Genomic DNA, 19,153 nt, shown 5'->3' on the forward strand with positions numbered 1-19,153 from the left:
ATTCTGCTACTGATAAACCTAACCCAAAAATGCCTCTAAACCTGTTTTCCCAGAAATGGGGAAACACTGTGTGGACTTGCCCAAGTCCACACAGTGTCTCCTCTACCTGGTTTATGTGGACCTCTTTTGTTCGGAAGTTCACACAGTGAATGTAATGCCTGTACACACACACACACACACACACACACGTGTAGTCATGTTTTACTATACGCCTGAGTATTGTGTTTCCCTTTGTCCCTGTACTTTAACACTTTCCTATAGACTAAGCACATAAACGTACGATCGAGGACAGTTTCGAACAAAACCACCGTCGTTCGAGGACTGAAAGGATCTGAAAGAAAGGGCAGGACAGGAGACTGGTGACGAGTCTATGATTGGTTGATTTGCTCTCCTTTAATTACTGATTGTTCTCCAATTACAATGATGAAGATAGTAGCTGAGCTGATTAGGTTAATTTACTGATGAAGACTTTAAGCCGTGGTATGGGAGCTGTGAACTGCAATGTAGGTTGTGTAAGCCGTGTGGTAGGCCGTGGTTCTACAAGAAAACCAAATTAATACAATAATAAATATTGGAACCTACATTTATGAGGTGACATGAAAAACACATGAAAATGGACTAAGATTCATGTAATAATTTCCCCAAGTATCAACTAAACTATCTAACAAACTGAGGGATTAGATAAGCTATTATAAGCCCCAAATTACACTAAATTAACCAGCAATAATGATTAAATATGAGGGCATAATCCTTAGTAAAAAGATCAATAAAATGTACGTACATGTACCCATAAAACAACATGTGATGAAACCCACGTTATTTATCCATTACAAAACCCCCCACAAAATATCCCTTAAAATCATCTATAAATCTACTCACTGTTAGCTTCTACGCACGGCCGCTGATGGACGGCATACAGATGATTAGGAAAATTTGGGTTAACCTGGGATTTTACGTTTGATTGAAGGAATAAATGTGACTAAAATTGGAATCACGTTGGAATTTTTCTAGATTCATAATCACGAGAGGGCGCTATACCAATTTAACGCTTAGACACTTTCGTACAGCCGCCCCTAAATTTGAGCATAAAATTTACTAAATATGAAAGTGTCCCTCGGAATCACAAGAGTAATGATACAAGGTAACAGTTTAGGTGTTGTCGGGTTCACCATCGGGTAGGTTGTCGTCACTGACCTCCGGAAGCCTGATCAGTCGTGCCACTGGGCGAGTGTAGGTTTTACCTCGAACGCTCACGCTGGCAGTGCGGACACGACCGTCGGAACCCGGAAAGGTCTCTGCAACTCTTCCGATGGGCCACTGAGCTCTGCTGAGTGCTGGGTCGACAATCATAACGACATCATTGGTGGTCAGGTTTGGACGGTCTGTATGCCACTTCTGGCGCTCCTGGAGAGTCGGCAAGTAGGATTTGACGAACCCGGACCAAAAGTGATCAGCGAGGACCTGACTATGCTTCCAGCGTCGTCTGCCAAGTAGATCCCTTGCAGGATAGACAACCTGAGGGAGAGTCGCATCATGCCGTCCCATCAGCAGAAGGTTTGGAGTGACTGGATCGGGATCTGCAACATTAGATGAGACATACCCCAGAGGCTTGGAATTTAAGATTCCCTCGACTTCAATGAGCACGGTGCGAAGTACTGACTCAGGAACGGACTGCTCATTCAGGGCAACTCTCAGGCCATCTTTCACGGACTTGATCTCCCGTTCCCAGGTTCCTCCAAAGTGTGGAGCCTTCGGAGGGTTAAACACAAACTTGACCTGGTGCTTGGCAAGCTCCTGCTGTAAGATGGGATCCATGGCAGCAAAGGCGTCCCGTAGCTCATTATCACCTCCTTTGAAATTAGTGCCACAGTCGCACAGGATCTCGAATGGTTTCCCTCTTCTGGAGATGAACCGTCTAAAGGCCATCAAGAACGCGTCAGTATCGAGGCTGTCTAGTAGGTCAAGGTGAATGGCCCTGGTGGTCATACATTTAAATATGATCTCCCAACGCTTCTCGCTCCTTCTCCCAGTCTTGCACGTCATTGGACCGAAACAGTCTACCCCTGTTGAGTAGAAGGGAGGCTTGAAGAGGCGGAGGCGTGCTGGAGGCAAATCTCCCATCTTCGGAACTTGAGGGCTAGCTCTCCACTTCTGGCATTCGAAGCACTGGCGTTGATGCTTTCGGATTGCTTCTCTTCCGCGTAGTATCCAAAACTTACGTCGGATCTCTGCCAGGATGCGCTCAGGTCCGTAGTGGAGCAACTTCTCATCGTAGTCACGGATGATAAGCTTTGTTATGGGATGAGCTGGATTCATCACGATGGGATGCTTGGTGTCTTTGGGTAGATCTTGGGTATGACGAAGACGTCCTCCCACTCGGATGAGGCCGCAAGATTCGTCATACTCTGGAGCAAGCTGCAGGAGTCTGCTACCACGGGGGAGCTCTTTGCCTGCTTGGATGCAAGCAATCTCCTCTGGGAAGGAATCTTGTTGAGCACGCTGATAAAGAAACATCTCGGCTTCTATCCGTTGTTCAACCAACTTGGTAGGATCAGCATCCTCGGCCGCCCCATGAAGATGCTGCATGGTAGCTGCAACAAGGTCACTCCAGGTGTCATGTTCGGATGGATCAGGTAAGTTGGGCTGAATGACGACCACAGCACCGCAGAAGGTTGACTTCTTGAACTCAGATGGGTCTTCTGTCTGTGTAGACGGGTGAGCTGGCCATGTGTCGGGAGACGACCGGAGAAAGGAAGGACCATCTCTCCATCTGTTGGCTTGGCTGAGGTCAACCAGGGTTTTGCCTCTCGTAAGGTCATCTGCGGGGTTGTTCTTGGTGTCAACATACCGCCACTTGTCAACATCGGTCAGGGTCTGTATTTCTGCGACACGGGTGCCAACGAACACTTTATACCGGCAGGATTCTGATTGCAGCCAGGTGAGCACAGTAGTCGAGTCACTCCACAGGATGACTTCATCAAGAGGAAGAGTCAACTCTTTCTGGACAAGATCAGCTAGTTGGGCACCGGCTAAGGCTGCAGAGAGCTCTAGACGAGGCATTGAGAGTTGCCGTTTGGGGGCAACACGGGACCTGGCCATGATGAAGCTAACATGGACGTTGTGATCTTCATCTTCTGTTCGGATGTAAGCCACAGCTCCGTAAACTCTCTCCGATGCATCACAGAAAATGTGAAGTTGGCGATGGGCAGCCTCTGTCTTGACATTTGGTGGTGTGTAGCATCTGTTAAGCTTCACTCCAGTCAGGTGGGGAAGTTCACTCTCCCAGGCTTGCCACTGGTCTCTGATATCACCCGGCTCAAGTGGATCATCCCAGTTGCGCTTCGTCTTCCACAGGTCTTGGACAATGACTCTCGCTCGGGCTGTAAATGGGGTTAGGTACCCTATAGGGTCGTACTGGCTCGCAAGGATCTTATACATATTCCTCATGTTGAGGCAGTCATAGCTGATGGGTCTGTGGCGGTACAGCAGGGCATCTGAACTGCATTCCCACAACATTCCAAGTGTGCCTTCAGTGGAATTTGTCTCCCCGAAGGTTAACCACAGCTCACAGCCATCAGAACGGGCATCTGGTGGGAGATCTTCTACTACAGCAGGAACGTTGCTGGCCCACTGTCGTATTTCAAACCCACCGTCAGAAAGCAGGTTTCGCATCTTCCGGACAAGGGCTTTGGCATCTGTCTCGACTGGTAGACTCTGCAAGCAGTTGTCAACGTAGAAGGACTTGTCGACTGCCTTTGCAACTTCTGGATAGTCCTTCTCATGGTCAAAGGCGTGCTTTCTCAGAGCATAGGTCGCACAGCAGGGACTACAAGTCGAGCCAAAGGGAAGCACCTGCAATTCGTAGATGTCTGGCTCTTTGTCGACTTGTAGGTTGCGCCACAGGCATCGGAAGAGGCATCGGTCTTCTGGTAGGAGGCGTACTTGATGAAACATCGCTTTGATGTCTCCTGAGATAGCTACTGCGTGTTGTCTGAAGCGGAGTAGTACACCTATGAGCGATGCACCGAGTGTTGGCCCTGGCAGGAGGTGCTTATTAAGGATCTGGTTGTTGTATCGGAAGGAGCAGTTGAATACTAGTCGATACTTTCCGTTGTGGTATACGGTATGGTGTGGGATGAACCAGGATTCTTCGGACTTGTCTGCTTCATCCTTTGGCAAGATCCTCACGTGACCCGCATCGACCAACTTGGTGATTAGCTCGTTGTGTTTCTCAGCAAGCTGTGGGTATTTGTCGAGTCTCTTCTCGGTCCCCTTCAGAGTCGGTAGCACTGCCTCTTTCGGGGCATGGAATTTCGTCTCGTCCCTTTGCCTCAGGAGCGGTGTGGCGTAGCGCCGTATCCCGTTGACTTCAACGCGTTGAGTTGAGGTCTCAAGCATCTGGACTGCCTGCTGATCATGCTTTGAGCGGGTAGCTTGCTTGTCATTCAGGTACGGTAGCACATCAGCCTGCCACAACCTCTCCACGTGCTGCATGATGTCGGTAGTTTGTGGAACAGAGAAGTTTTGAAAACCTTCTGTTCTTTCAGCTGCTTCTGGTTCCCAGCAGGTCCCTGGAGGGTCCAACCCAGCTTAGTGTTGATGGCAACTGGAGCTCCCCGTGTGCCAGATTTGATTGGATGTCTTGCCACGATGAGATCCGCCTGATCAGATCCAATGAGGACCTGTGGAGAAGCATTATTGATTACGGGCAACTGAAGGTGACGGAGATGGGAGTAGCGGTGTTGTAGATCTTCAACAGGATATGTGTACTGGGATAGGCACAAGTTACTGGCCGAGAAGGCTCTAGTTACAGTGTACATCACTTCAGGTTGGTCTCTAGCTGTCATCTGGAAGGTACAAGACTGGCCTTGACATTCAACAATGTCTTCACGAACAGTCCTGAGCAACATAGTCTCTGGGTTGCCATGAAGCTTAAGTCTGGCAGCTGCTGACTGGAGTAGCATGGTTCTTTCAGAACCGTCATCCAGTATGGCGTATGTGTCGATGGATCCCCCTGGACCATGGAGGGTAACTGGGAGAATCTTGAGCATGACGTTGTGGGGGCGAGTTGGTTTGTCCACGAAGACTGCTTGGTTGGACGTCTGGAGCCTATACACATGACTGGTTGCCTTCTTGGCGGCATCATGTAGTACAGTGAGGTGGATTTCCTTGCAGGTATGACAAGGCTTTTTCAATGTGCAGTCCTCTGGCTTATGGGTTCGCCCACATTTCCAACAACGTCCCTTGTCTTTGATCCATTGGATGATCTGGTCGGTGCTCAATTTCTTGATCTCTGGGCAGCCACCAAGGAAGTGTTCCTTGTTGTCGCAGTAGGGACAGTATGGTTTAGGCTTGAACTTGGGTTTGTCCTTTGTGTTCGGTGAGGCCATGAACACAGTTGTGGAAACCTCCTTCTTCGGGGCTCGGTGCTGGCTTTGTTGGTGGGTTGGTTTAGAGCCTGCTGAGATGTGACTTGATACAGCTCTACTAGCGAAGCTCTGGGACTGTGACTTTGTGCGAAGCCACTCTGCAAACTGGGGCAAGGTGTATGTCTTGCTGCAGTTCGGTTCCAGTATGCCCTTCTTCAGGCAATGCTCCATGAAACTGTTTCGGTGAGAGGGGGCCAGTTTTCCCAGCAGACGATCGACATGTGATCCACATCGAAGTTCAACTCCCTCCGCGCCCTCCAAGGCTTGGAGCATTCCAACGAGTGACAGAACATCAAGAGAAAAGTCATCAAATGCATCTGTATCTCCATACTTGATTGAAGGAGTAGACATGATGGCTCCAATTTCATTCTGCACAAGTTGTCTGGGTTGTCCATACTTGCCAGTGAGGGCTTGGAGGGCCTGGGTGTACAGTTGACCGGCGTACAGGAATGACTTGGCAAGCTTTAATGCTCGGCCACCAAGTCTGTCGATCAGTATTTGGAACTTATACTGTTCGGAAAGATGGGGATGCACATCAATGAGGTTCACCAAAGCCAGCTTGAGGAGGGCGAATTCTTTCTCCTTCCCATCAGAAAACTTTGGCAGGGTAGGTTTGGGGATCCCGTGTGATGATGCAACAAGGAGATCCATAACGGTTGGTGCTGATGACACCGTTAAGGAGGGTACAGAAGCCATTGGGTATGGCAAGTGCGGAGGACAAGTCCCTGGAGTAGGAATGCCTTGTCTTGGAGTGACATCACTGGTTACCACTGATGCGGGTAAGGTCGCACTCACTGGGGCACCATGACAAACAGAGGTCGAAACACAGGGTAGTGTTTGCTGAATGTCCGGTGGTGAGGTCGAGGATGGGGCACCAGATGGAGTCAGATGACAGACAAAGGAGGAAACACATGGGGGTGCTTGCTGAATGTCTGGGTGAGATGTCACAAGTGGAGCACTTGGATTACCATGACAAACAGAGGATGAAACACTTGTGGATGTTTGCTGCATGTCTGGTTGTGGAGTTGAGGATGCACTCTGTGGGGGTGACTGATCGTCTGTACCCATTAAAGGATGTGATGGTGATGGTGATGATGATGATTCATTATTCAACATGGCACTGATGGCTTCAGCCTCGCAGAGTTCTTGACGAGCAATCCGCACTCTGCGTTGACGGGATAATTTGGAGGTGAGGGCCTCACGCTCTCGCAACGCCTGTTGCTCCACTTCTTCAGCTTTAAGTCGGGCAGAGCGGGCCTGCTCGTCAAGTTTACGAAGTTGCTCATCAGCGGTCTGATCTTCCTGGAGTTGGCACTCCAGCTCGTTAAGACGAATTCTTCTTCTGAGTGTTCGCATCTTAGCTGCATCCTTATCACTAAGACCGGATAGGTGTGAGTTACGGGAACTTGATGAGCTAGTAGTGCGTTGGCTGCCGGAGTGCTTTGAGGCAACAGACTCATCACAGTTCTCCTCGGCCAGAACATCATCGGCATGGTGTTCAGACATTGTGGTAAAATCCATAGGTCACTGGTTCGAATCCGGCTCGAAGGACCATGAAAGAAAGGGCAGGACAGGAGACTGGTGACGAGTCTATGATTGGTTGATTTGCTCTCCTTTAATTACTGATTGTTCTCCAATTACAATGATGAAGATAGTAGCTGAGCTGATTAGGTTAATTTACTGATGAAGACTTTAAGCCGTGGTATGGGAGCCGTGAACTGCAATGTAGGTTGTGTAAGCCGTGTGGTAGGCCGTGGTTCTACAAGAAAACCAAATTAATACAATAATAAATATTGGAACCTACATTTATGAGGTGACATGAAAAACACATGAAAATGGACTAAGATTCATGTAATAATTTCCCCAAGTATCAACTAAACTATCTAACAAACTGAGGGATTAGATAAGCTATTATAAGCCCCAAATTACACTAAATTAACCAGCAATAATGATTAAATATGAGGGCATAATCCTTAGTAAAAAGATCAATAAAATGTACGTACATGTACCCATAAAACAACATGTGATGAAACCCACGTTATTTATCCATTACAAAACCCCCCACAAAATATCCCTTAAAATCATCTATAAATCTACTCACTGTTAGCTTCTACGCACGGCCGCTGATGGACGGCATACAGATGATTAGGAAAATTTGGGTTAACCTGGGATTTTACGTTTGATTGAAGGAATAATTGCGAGGTTTATCAGAATGATTTCAGGACAAATGTGACTAAAATTGGAATCACGTTGGAATTTTTCTAGATTCATAATCACGAGAGGGCGCTATACCAATTTAACGCTTAGACACTTTCGTACACGATCTTTTGTTCTCCCTTTGTGTGTCTGTCCTCGAGCGTAATACAATACAAGAACGCTTACATAGGCATAGAAGTGGGGTACTTCCTTTGTTCTCGTGTACTAAAATTTGGCAACGTCGCACACTTATGTCAAAATGCTCTTATTTTCCATAGTTAATTTCCTGGGCTGAAATTCGGACTTAATATCCCTTTTCTAAAACTCTCCCATTTGCGACGGATCAACCCACCTTGGAAATTCCTAGTTTTTGAGTAAAATCCATATATCTATTTCGTGAAAAACTTTAGGGGTACCAAAACGGTACCCCGCAAGTCGGTGAGCATTCCTTGTGGGGTACCTCCTATTGTTCCGGTACCCCACAAGGTAGTGGTTGTACAGGCAAACACCCCCACACACATGTTTACGTTACATACCAAGTGTGGGCTTTCCATTGCTTTCGTGTAGTTAAGAAAAACCAGTAAAAAAACTCATTCTTCTCAAACTGTGAAAACTCTATCAACCCAATGTTTATGCCCCGCGGCGAAGCCAAAGGGGCATACTGTTTCCGCCTTGTCCTTCGGTGAGTGGGTAGGTGTGTGGGTGTGTGTGTCCGGACAAATCTTGTCAGCGCGATAACTTGAGAAATACTTAACATATGAACTTCAAATTTGGTTTGTGGATTGTTTTTTGTAATCCTAACAACCCTTTTGCATTTGGTGCGGAAAGGTCAAGGGTCAAGGTCACAGTGACTAAAACAAAAGAAATTTTGTCAGCGCGATAACTTGAGAAATACTTTACATATGAACTTCAAATTTGGTTTGTGAATTGTTCTTGGTAATCCTAAGAACCCTTTTGCATTTGGGGCCGAAAGGTCAAGGGTCAAGGTCACAGTGACTAAAACATAAGAAATTTTGTCAGCGCGATAACTTGAGAAATACTTTACATATGAACTTCAAATTTGGTTTGTGTATTGTTCTTGGTAATCCTAAGAACCCTTTTGCATTTGGGGCCGAAAGGTCAAGGGTCAAGGTCACAGTGACTAAAACATAAGAAATTTTGTCAGCGCGATAACTTGAGAAATACTTTACATATGAACTTCAAATTTGGTTTGTGTATTGTTCTTGGTAATCCTAAGAACCCTTTTGCATTTGGGGCCGAAAGGTCAAGGGTCAAGGTCACAGTGACTAAAACAAAAGAAATTTTGTCAGCGCGATAACTTGAGAAATACTTTACATATGAACTTCAAATTTGGTTGTGTATTGTTCTTGGTAATCCTAAGAACCCTTTTGCATTTGGGGCCGAAAGGTCAAGGGTCAAGGTCACAGTGACTAAAACAAAAGAAATTTTGTCAGCGCGATAACTTGAGAAATAATTTACATATGAACTTCAAATTTGGTTTGTGGATTGTCCTTGGCAATTCTAAGAAGCCTATTGCATTTGGGGCCAAAAGGTCAAGGGTCAAGGTCATAGTGGCTAAAACAAAAGAAATTTTGTCAGTGCGATAACTTGAGGAATTCTTCACATGTGTACTTCAAATTTGGTTTGTGGATCGTTCTTGATAATCCAAATAGGCCTATCGCATTGGGGTCGAAAGGTCAAGGGTCAAGGTCACAGTGGCTTAAACAATAACAATCTTGTATTTATTCTGAGATCATAGGGATTAGGGATTAATTCATATAAAACCTACAGAAGACACTAATGCCGTCAATGAACGTTCCATGTGACCAAGGTACGGTACGTGTAAGTTGATGTTAAAAAAGTGGTGTTATGTCATGGGAACAGTCACGGTTGCGGGCATTTGTGTTTGTAAACACACCTGACTTGTTTTTCTATGAATCCCTTTTAGTGTTTCTCTTCATTCTGCCACAGATAAACCTAACTCAAAATGCCTCTTAACCTGTTTTTCCAGAAATAGGGAAAAACTGTGTGGACTTGCCCAAGTCCACACGTCTCCTCTACCTGGTTTATGTGGATCGCTTTTGTTCGGAAGTCCAAACAGTGAATATAATGCCTACCCACACACACACATTGAAATTTGTTTCATTGTGGAGACATTTCTTTGTTCTCATGTAGTAAAGTTTTCAAGTTTGAAAGTGAAGTTTGAAAATGCTCTTCTTTTAACCAGAATTAATTTCCTTGGCTGAAATTCGGACTTAATATCCTTTTTCTAAAACTCTTCCATTTGCGACAGATCAACCCACCTTGGAAATTCCTAGTTTTTGAGTAAAATCCATATATCTATTTCGTGAAAATCTTTTGGAGATGTATTCATCTATAGAAATTGTCCTGTGGAGACATATACAATCTTTTGTTCCCTATTGTGTGCACGTCTCCAGAGGGCACGGTGTATCAGATCACACACACACACGTCCAAGTGTGTATTTGCCTGCAATCGGGAACCTCCTATTGTCCCTCTTTTGTTTGTTCTTTAACTTTTTAGGAAGACCTCTCATATGTTTTGTACACTACGAATCCAAATTGGGGACCTGTTCAATGTACCCTATTGAATGCCGAAACAAACTCGCCCACCCACCGACCTCTTCACAATATTTTATATTTTGTCAGGTTTTTAACTTTTTTTTGATATTCAGCTTTGTCATAATTATACATGTTCATTATAAAAAGTCACAGTTTTCAAAGCACGGATGACAACTACCCGCTAGAGATGAAATCAAGTACATGAATCAGTTTGTCAGTATTCTAAAAGGTTATTTTAATATTTTTGATTTTAGATTCCCCAAAACGAACTGGAGCCTTCGGACACATGGGCATAGTCAGCGGTAGTAACAACCCTATCATTGTTGGGTCAAGTGGAGTTAATATCACTTACAGCTTACCATCAGGTACCAGTAAATATAATCTTGTTCGTTACACTAATTGATATCTTATATTAGATAATAATTGTATTTCTTGGGGGGGGGGGAGAGTGAAATACTACACAAACGTAGACACAAAAGGCGGATTTCAGGTAATGCAAGAGTCGCAATTTCTTCACTACAAGTATAAAACAGTTTGTAATAGGATATATGGTGAGCACATTTGGAGCTATATAGTGGGTAAAGTCTTGTAATTTGTTCTTAATGTACCCATTTCAAATGGCGCCCCCTATAGTGTGTGTCACATTTGAAAGAAAATGAAAAAAGGTGAAAAAAGGTGACGATAGCTCTACAGAAGTCACACATTAGTTTTGCACTGATAAATGAATGAATGGAATAATGAATCAACTTTTTTAAAGCCCATGCACTGCAGTTATCATTTTTTTGTCTCAAGCATCCACTTGAGTCGACTGAGTGAGTGAGTGAAAGAAAACAACGTGAATGTTATTTAAACCAACTTGAGACACGTTTGTGTCCAACTGAAGTACAAACTGCCTATATTAACAAACTGTAAATCCGAAGTCACCATGTCTTTTACATGTTTGCCTCCATAGAAGAAGACTTTTCAATGGTTTCAGATCACTGAAGTAATACATGTACATTCAATTTTAGGTTTTGCCCTCCACCGACATATTTTATAAACACTGTATACTCAGTGTAGTCCCAAGTGATTATGAGAATAATCACTACCCAGTAAACAGTGGAACGTGAAAATCACTTTAAAATCACTTCAAACTAAGGTAACCGGATTGGTGTAAGTTACGTTCTGCACACGCGTGATAACTTTACCCGTTTTATTATCTCAACTTTCCCAATCTTGCATCACGTTAAAACAAAAACGTAAAACGCGCGTAAGTAGCTCGTTGTATTATCACGCTCTGCACACCTAATAAAAATGTTATTGTCAGGTTTTTAATCAGGTTTTGCACACCTAATATATACGTGAATCGTTTGCTCTGTGATCACGTTTTGCACGACTTATAGTTACGTTACCAATTGAGTGTGAATTATGTTAGACACACGCGTGATAACAGCGTGAAAGTGTTAATGCGATTTTTGTACACAGTCACTTGATTTCAATCACGTTAAAAAAACGGTAATAGTACCCGTTTTAATAACACCAATTGCTCGATTTTGTATCACGCTTAAAAAACGCAAAATGCACGTACTTGTATCATACCTCCGTTATTGTCTATGTTTTTTAATCACGTCTTGCACAGCTGAAATAAACGTTATTGCTTCGTTCTTTTGTCACGTTTTAAATCCCTCCTAGTCACGTTACCAATGTGGTGTAAATTAAGTTTAGTTATGTTAGCAATTTCGGTGATACAGTTCCTGAAACTCATTATTATTGGTTATTATTCAAATAATTATTAAACTCAATTTATATTGGTTAGTAGACAGACACTATACACATATAACGAGACATCATGGGTCCTGTGATCATGCCCCTTCTCCAATCTAAGAAGGTGCTTAATTGGTATGTGCCTCTCGACCACCGTCGTCTGTAGTCACAGTTTGCACGTAAAAATATGTTATTTACTTTGTTTGTATTTTTTTGGCAAATTTGTTTCTTTTAGACTTTGAATAGCTAAATATTATAACATTCTCTACATAGAAACATCCTAAAACGTACCGCCAAAAAGTGACACAATTGCTTCACCAAGGTTTACCACGCCCACCTCGGGTCAACATGTAAATTAAGGTCACAGTAAAACAATCTGTTGGTCTTTAATAAACACAAAAAAATAACCTTTTACACACACTAAATAATTACGTTATGTAGGGCAGTAAGATGCCTAGGCAAATAACAAGACACAATAACGTGAAGATTACCAATGAATCACTGGTAACTGTACAACCTAATCTATTGGTCTTTAAAGAACGAAAACATAACCTTTTACACAAACTTGATAATTACGTTACATGTATACATGTAGGGCAGTAAGATGCCTATGTAAGTAACAAGACACAATAACGTAAAGATCACTAATGAATCACTGGTAACCGTACAACCTAATCTATTGGTCTTTAAATAACGAAAAAGTAACCTTTTACACACACTCAATAATTACGTTATGTATGGCTTACTGATGCCTAGCTAAATAACAAGACACAATAACGTAAAGATCACTAATGAATCACTGGTAACCGTACAACCTAATCTATTGGTCTTTAAAACACGAGATAACAACCTTTTACACACACTAAATAATTACGTTATGCGGGGCAGTAAGATGCTTAGGACTTGGAAATAACAAGAGACAATAACGTTAAGATCACTAATGAATTACTGGTAACTGTACAACTAAATCTATTGGTCTTTAAAAAACGACATTATAACCTTTTACACACGCTAAATACTGACGTTATGTAGAGCAGTAAGATGCTAAAGTAAATAACAAGAGACATTAACGTGAAGACTGCTAATGAATTACTGGTAACTGTACAACAAAATCTATTGGTCTTTAAAAAAGGAAAAAATAACCCTTTACACACAGTAAATAATTACGTTATGTAGGGCAGTAAGATGCCTATTAAATAACAAGACACAACTAGACTTATGTTTGTGGACAAACACAGGGCTGTTTCGGTATTTTTTTGTGACATGTGACATGTAAAGTTTCCAGTATAAGTTCCATCCAGGAAGGATGTGTAGTTCTGTTGATAATAACTGGTGGGTATAATATATGATTAAAATCCCATAGGGCTTTGAATTTTGATGTTACATGTGATGTGATGACCTCACGATGATGTCACATCAATTTTCATCTATAACTAAATTTTTGTTTGTAAATAACAACTTAGCCATAGCATATATCGTTGAAAGCAAGTTCACATCTTTCCTCAATTTCAAATTACAAGGCACTTCCGGTTTCAACCAGAAGGAAGGGTCACATGATTTGCACATAGTATAAAAAAAATTAAGCCCCTGGATTATTCTATCGATTCCCGCAAACATTAAGTTCAGGTCTCTCACAGTTGATTTTATATTGATTTCAAAGATCTATTAATCTTTAACGTGACGTCACGTGACCCATGATGACGTCATCATGACATCAAGTGATTTTTCATCTATAAGACATCCCGGTCTAGGTACATACCAACTTTCAACCCCATCGGACCTGTAGTTAAGGAGATATAGGCCTTCAAAATATGTTTATATGATATGATGTCATATGTCACATGATGACATCATCATGACATCAAGTGATTTTTCATCTATAAGACATCCCGGTCTAGGTACATACCAACTTTCAACCCAATCGGACCTGTAAGTCTGGAGATATAGCCCAATCTGTCAGATCTAACCGAATTCTGCTAGAAAATGGTCACAACAGAAAAATCGCATATAATGTCACGTCACGTGACTCATGATGACGTCACAATGACGTCAATGTTCGGCACACAACTTCAGGTGCTGGTTCAACTGTGTGCCAAGTATAAAGGCAATCGGATTGATTTTAGTGCCCAAAGTGACGGGGTCCAAAAAACGTGCACAAATGCTATGGGCAAAATGACTTGAAAAAGATAAAAATAAATTAAATACTAGAGATCTATGTCTGTTTGCAGCAGAACATAGGGCTTTTCCTATTTTTTAATAAATAATACGTCTCTGACTATGCGTGAACATAAAGTCTGTCAAAGTTAGTCGAAAATCGGCTAAAACGGTCACTATGGTCAGGATTTGACCTCAGCAACACGTGCCCTGCGGGCTTACTGACATACGATGTATGTGCGTATGTACACGTACGTGCATGTACATGTACATTGTGGACATCCTGTGCATGTTTTGTCAAAGTTAGCCGAAAATCGGCTAAAACGGTCACTGTGGTCAGGATTTGACCTCAGCAACACGTGCGCTAGCTCTGCCGGCTGACTGACATACGATGTATGTGTGGATGTACATACGTGCATGTACATGTACGTTGTGGACGTCCTGTGATTGTCAACCTGAAGTTTTAAGCGTGCGCAGGCCATGTTTGAGTTCGCTTATTGCCTCGAAGCTTTAAAATGTTTTAGACCTACCCCTCAATCGACAATTAAAGTAAAAACAAATATAAAAACTGCCATGGTTGATTTTTCAGCAATTTTCAAAGGAAAAAGGGTCTTTTCATTATAACTTCCGGTCTGATGACGTCATACGCCTAAAACTTCTCACACGTCTTAAGGGGGTCAAGGTTATCATATACACCAATATTTAGGCGATTCCGACAAACTTTGCCACAGACATCTATTCAAAACACATTTTTGAAAATTTTCAACCTGTCGCTAGAGGGCACTCGAAGATTGCATGACGTCATCGGTAGATGATTTGAAGAATACTATCAGCCAAGAGACTAACACCGTTAAAAGCAAGTTCATATCTATTACCACTTTCAAATGATAAGCCACTTCCGGTTTTGGCCTTTTTCGACCGGAAGCAAGGGCCACTTGATTTCACGCACACTGAATGAAATAAAGACCTCAACCTATTCTACCACTTGCCGGCAACAAAATGCTGCGGACGCGTACGGTTGATTTCTTATGCATTTTTTAATATTAGTGTCACAATCTAATTGCCTATAAATAAACACCGGATGACGTCATCATGCAGTCATCATTACACAATGTTGTTTAAACAAGGGTCTTTCCTTGGACAAAGATTGGTCTAAATGAATTACTGGCAAAGAGTCAAAAATGCCCTTTGAAAATCAACAATTTTTTTAAAATTTCTGTGTACAAAGTCTATGGGAAAAATTAAATATTCAAAAATCTATAATAAATTAGTCGATGACGTAATCATGACGTCACTCTTCGAGACACAACTTCACTATAAAGTCTTTACCTGAGATAAGTTTCATTGGAAAAGGACTTTGTTTTAGGTCAAAAGTGGCGTGTACCAAAAACGTGTACAAAGTCAATGGGATTTGGGGTGGATCCAAAAAGATCAAAAAGAAGAAAAAAGAAAAAACAGAAACAAAGGCTTTTCCGCTGTTCAGCGGAATAGGTATTGGGCAGGGTGTCTACTACTCCTACGGCGTGAGAGGGTGAGACCATCGTTTGCATTTAATGCTGTCCGCAGGGCATAATCTAGAACTATGATGAATAGGTAGGGGGCGAGAGGATCACCTTGAAGAGCTCCAGTGTTGACGGAGAACGAATCTGATTCACCTTTGGGAGTGAGAACAACAGCACTTGTATCTTCATACATAATTTTGATGGCATGAATGGTCTCCTCCGGGATACCGTAAGCATGCAGGATCTTAAACATTGTTGGTCTGTCAACAGAGTCAAATGCTTTACGGAAATCGATGAAAATGATGGCAGCTTCCTTCTGGTGGTTACGAATTTCCTCAGTAAGGCGCCTGAGGGCAAGCATTTGAGATGAGGTTGAATGTAGAGGCTGAAAGCCAGTTTGATTAGGACGGAGTATCTTCTCAACTTCCGGACGAATGCGATTCAGAAGAAGTGGATTGTATACCTTGGCAGCAGTTTGAGAGAGGCTGATTTCCTGGTAGTTGTCTGGGATGGTGAGGTCCCCTTTCTTTGGAACTGGGACGATGCCGGACAAGCCCCATTCTGGAGGGCGGTTACCTTCGAGGGTTGCATTGCAGAACCTTGTGAGATATTTCTTAAGTTTACGAAGCCTCCAAACTTCAATAGGTATGTTGTCCAGACCAGGAGCCTTGCCAAGCTTCATTTGTTTAATGGCTATGTTGACCTCGGCTTGGGAGAATTTGCCAGTTGGGATGTTAGGGTTTGGATCAAAGACGGGATCAATGGAGACTGGGTCATTGGAGGCAATATCAGAGCTGAGAAGCTTCTCAAAATGAGATTTCCAAGTGGCAAGTCGATCATCACCTTGAATGAAAACGGTGTTTGGACATTTACCAGAGAGCTGTTTTACCAGTTTCCAGGCATTTTGGATGGAGTTGGTCGATTCCCACTCGTCAAAAGCACTGAGGATGTTGTTGACTCTGAGGTCTTCTTGCTCTTCATACACACTACTGAGGTTGGATTGAGCAGCAGAAAGATTGGTTGGTAAGGAGGTGAGTACCTTTGTTCGAGCTACATTGACTGGTGTCGATGATGCAATGCTAAGTGGTCGTTTGGTTTGTGATGGAAGGAGAGACTCCCCAACACTCTCACACACGTTGACGAAGGAGCCATAAGATTGATCGTCAGGGCACAATGAGGACCACTCATGGGTGATACGGTCCTCAATAGAAGATGCAAGTTCTTTATCTGAAGCCATGCAGACCAGTTAAGTCTAGGACGGGCAGTAGGTTTTGTGAAATGAAGACTGAGCCTTATCTTAGCACAGACTATACGATGGTCGGAGCCAATTGGGTCAGATGTTGAATACGCTTGAGAATCTAGGATGCTGTTTCTCCAACGTTTACGGCACAGGATGAAGTCAATCTGTGACAGGTACTTGTAGGTGAACAGCGAATCCAGAGCTTTATGGAGGACTTCTGAAATAGTGTGTTGGTAATCAGAAGGTTGTTACGATTGACAAAGTCACTGAGGAGCTGACCATTACGGTTGGTAGTAGAGTGGTAGAAGAACTGCCTTGCAACATGAGCGTTGAAGTCTCCTCTGATGACAAGGAGGGCATGTAGGGGAATGGAGGCAAAGGTGCCATTCAGACATTTGTAGAACCCAGTAATAGACGCCTCATCACTGGTGTTAGTGGGAGAGTAACAGGAGACTACGTATGTCTTAGGATTGCCTTTGAAGACGGCGAGCATAATTCTGTCGTTGATCTTAGAGATAGAAGTCAACAGCGGGCGCAGTGATGTTTGAACAGTTATTGCTACACCACCAACGGCTGCCCCTTGTCGATTCCGAGTTGCAGAAGAGGTGAAGATGGTTGATGATCCTAAACTAGAGATACGGATATCAGGGTCTTCAGATCGATGCACTTGAAGGTGCTCTTGGATGCAGGTAACAGATAGGTTGTTCAGCGTGTGTCAATAAAAATGCAGGATTCAAAGCGATTTTTTTCTGAGAAAATTATGCTACTGGTGTGCCTAGTTTGATAATGATTTGATTGTTCATAATTTCATCTTTGACAAGATTTCTGTGTGGTGGAATTTGGACTTTTGGTTCAAAAGTAATGACAAGTTTTGTGAAGCCCTTCTGAAGTGGGTTGGTCTGATTCAATGACCTTAACACAACGACCAGTTATGTACAATGCAGGTATGCATTGAAGACAATTAAACCAGAACAAAACTTTCTTTGAAACAATTGATGATAAGTATCAGTTAAATTTAATAACTGGACTATCATTGTTTCAAAGCATCATGAATTATTGACTAATAACATTGATTGCGGACTAACGGATTATGTAAGCCTAATCCTGCCACACATGTCCTTCTTTGTGACCCACAAATACTTTCACCTGTACTGAATTCAAACATTTCATTATGTATGTGTGATTTCACAAATCAGACCAGCTTGGAATTTATAACCCTTCTTCAATGTACTCTATCTCTGGACAGGATTGTCCAAATGAGATGGGATAAAAAGCATAGTGAAGAGAAGGAAAGGTACTTTGAAAAGAGGGTTAACATTATGATGAATAGGGGTGGTTTATATTCTTAATATTTTTGTTTCTAATCCTGCGTTTTTATTGACACACGCTGTAGTCACATATGTGTTTATTAAGTTCCTCTCTTGATGACAGCGAAGAGAGACTTCGACAATTAAGCTGACCAAAAAGGATGGTTTTCCTAGGTCGAGCAAGACCCTTCCAGAGACTATTTTTATCAGACGATGCCCTTCTAAGAGGGTTTCGGACGCCGTCGTCATAAGACTGAGTGTCAATAGTTCTGTGAGAGGGCAGATTTGAAGCAGGGGCTTTATACCCTGGTGCTGTAGGCTGAACTCATCATGTTTTCAAGTGGCTGAATACTCAGTGTGACGCCAGAACTACTGAGGTTTTGATACAGTTGACTCTGCTAGCCTTTGACAAACCAATGCCTCCAAACCGCAAGGCAGCGGGAAAATGACAATCCCCAAACCACTCTTAAGGAATACCACAGAAGGAAGTGCTGCATGCCATCATTACCAGGTGAATTAGCCTATCGACCAAGCCTGCCTATTCCGCCGATACAGACTTTATGTACTACAGGGGAGAGGTCCCTCACCTGCAGGAGTCCACCATACAGGGTCACTCATGTAGTTTAGCTTACCAGCCGAGGTCAGGATACCGGGGGTGGCCACTGCCGTCAAGCAGTTCCGTGGAGCCATACATGAGCTAGGGTGAACTGTTGGAACCAGTGGTAAGAGCCCCTAAAAACATGGGACGGCTGCCCCTCGCCAAAGGTACTATCCATCCAGAACACCCCAACGCCCCAAATCTATTGGTCTTCAAAAAACAACATAATAACCTTTTACACACGCTAAATAATGACGTTTTGTAGAGCAATATAGATGCCTAGCTAAATAACAAGACACAATAACGTGAAGATCAGTCTAATGAATCACTGGTAACTGTACAACCTAATCGATTGGTCTTTAAAACAAAAAAAATAACGTTTTACACACACTAGATGATTACGT

General features: G+C 43.0%; 2 protein-coding genes across 2 annotated transcripts; both read right to left on the reverse strand.

Moving 5' to 3' along the window:
- Positions 1-1,149: 1,149 nt before the first annotated feature.
- LOC119719752 lies at positions 1,150-4,398 on the reverse strand. Its single transcript, XM_038189243.1, has one exon. The coding sequence runs from the start codon at positions 4,396-4,398 to the stop codon at positions 1,150-1,152; it is 3,249 nt and encodes a 1,082-aa protein (XP_038045171.1).
- Positions 4,399-16,962: 12,564 nt separating this feature from the next.
- On the reverse strand, positions 16,963-18,841 carry LOC119719753. Its single transcript, XM_038189244.1, has 2 exons — positions 18,739-18,841; positions 16,963-17,522 (listed from the first exon to the last, which is right to left on the reverse strand). Exons 1-2 carry the CDS (start codon positions 18,839-18,841, stop codon positions 16,963-16,965), a joined length of 663 nt encoding a protein of 220 aa, XP_038045172.1.
- Positions 18,842-19,153: the final 312 nt, after the last annotated feature.

Source organism: Patiria miniata, unplaced genomic scaffold (assembly GCF_015706575.1).
Source record: "Patiria miniata isolate m_02_andy unplaced genomic scaffold, ASM1570657v1 HiC_scaffold_8, whole genome shotgun sequence".
Lineage (NCBI taxonomy): Eukaryota > Metazoa > Echinodermata > Asteroidea > Valvatida > Asterinidae > Patiria > Patiria miniata.

What these genes read in the sequence shown, in the direction of transcription:
- LOC119719752 (XM_038189243.1), bottom strand. Translation starts at nt 4,398, where the DNA reads ATGCTTGAGACCTCAACTCAACGCGTTGAAGTCAACGGGATACGGCGC.
- LOC119719753 (XM_038189244.1), bottom strand. Translation starts at nt 18,841, where the DNA reads ATGGCTCCACGGAACTGCTTGACGGCAGTGGCCACCCCCGGTATCCTG. An exon ending in TGTATGGTGGACTCCTGCAG is followed by an intron (nt 17,523 to 18,738) that starts GTGAGGGACCTC and finishes CCTGCATCCAAG; the next exon opens with AGCACCTTCAAGTGCATCGA.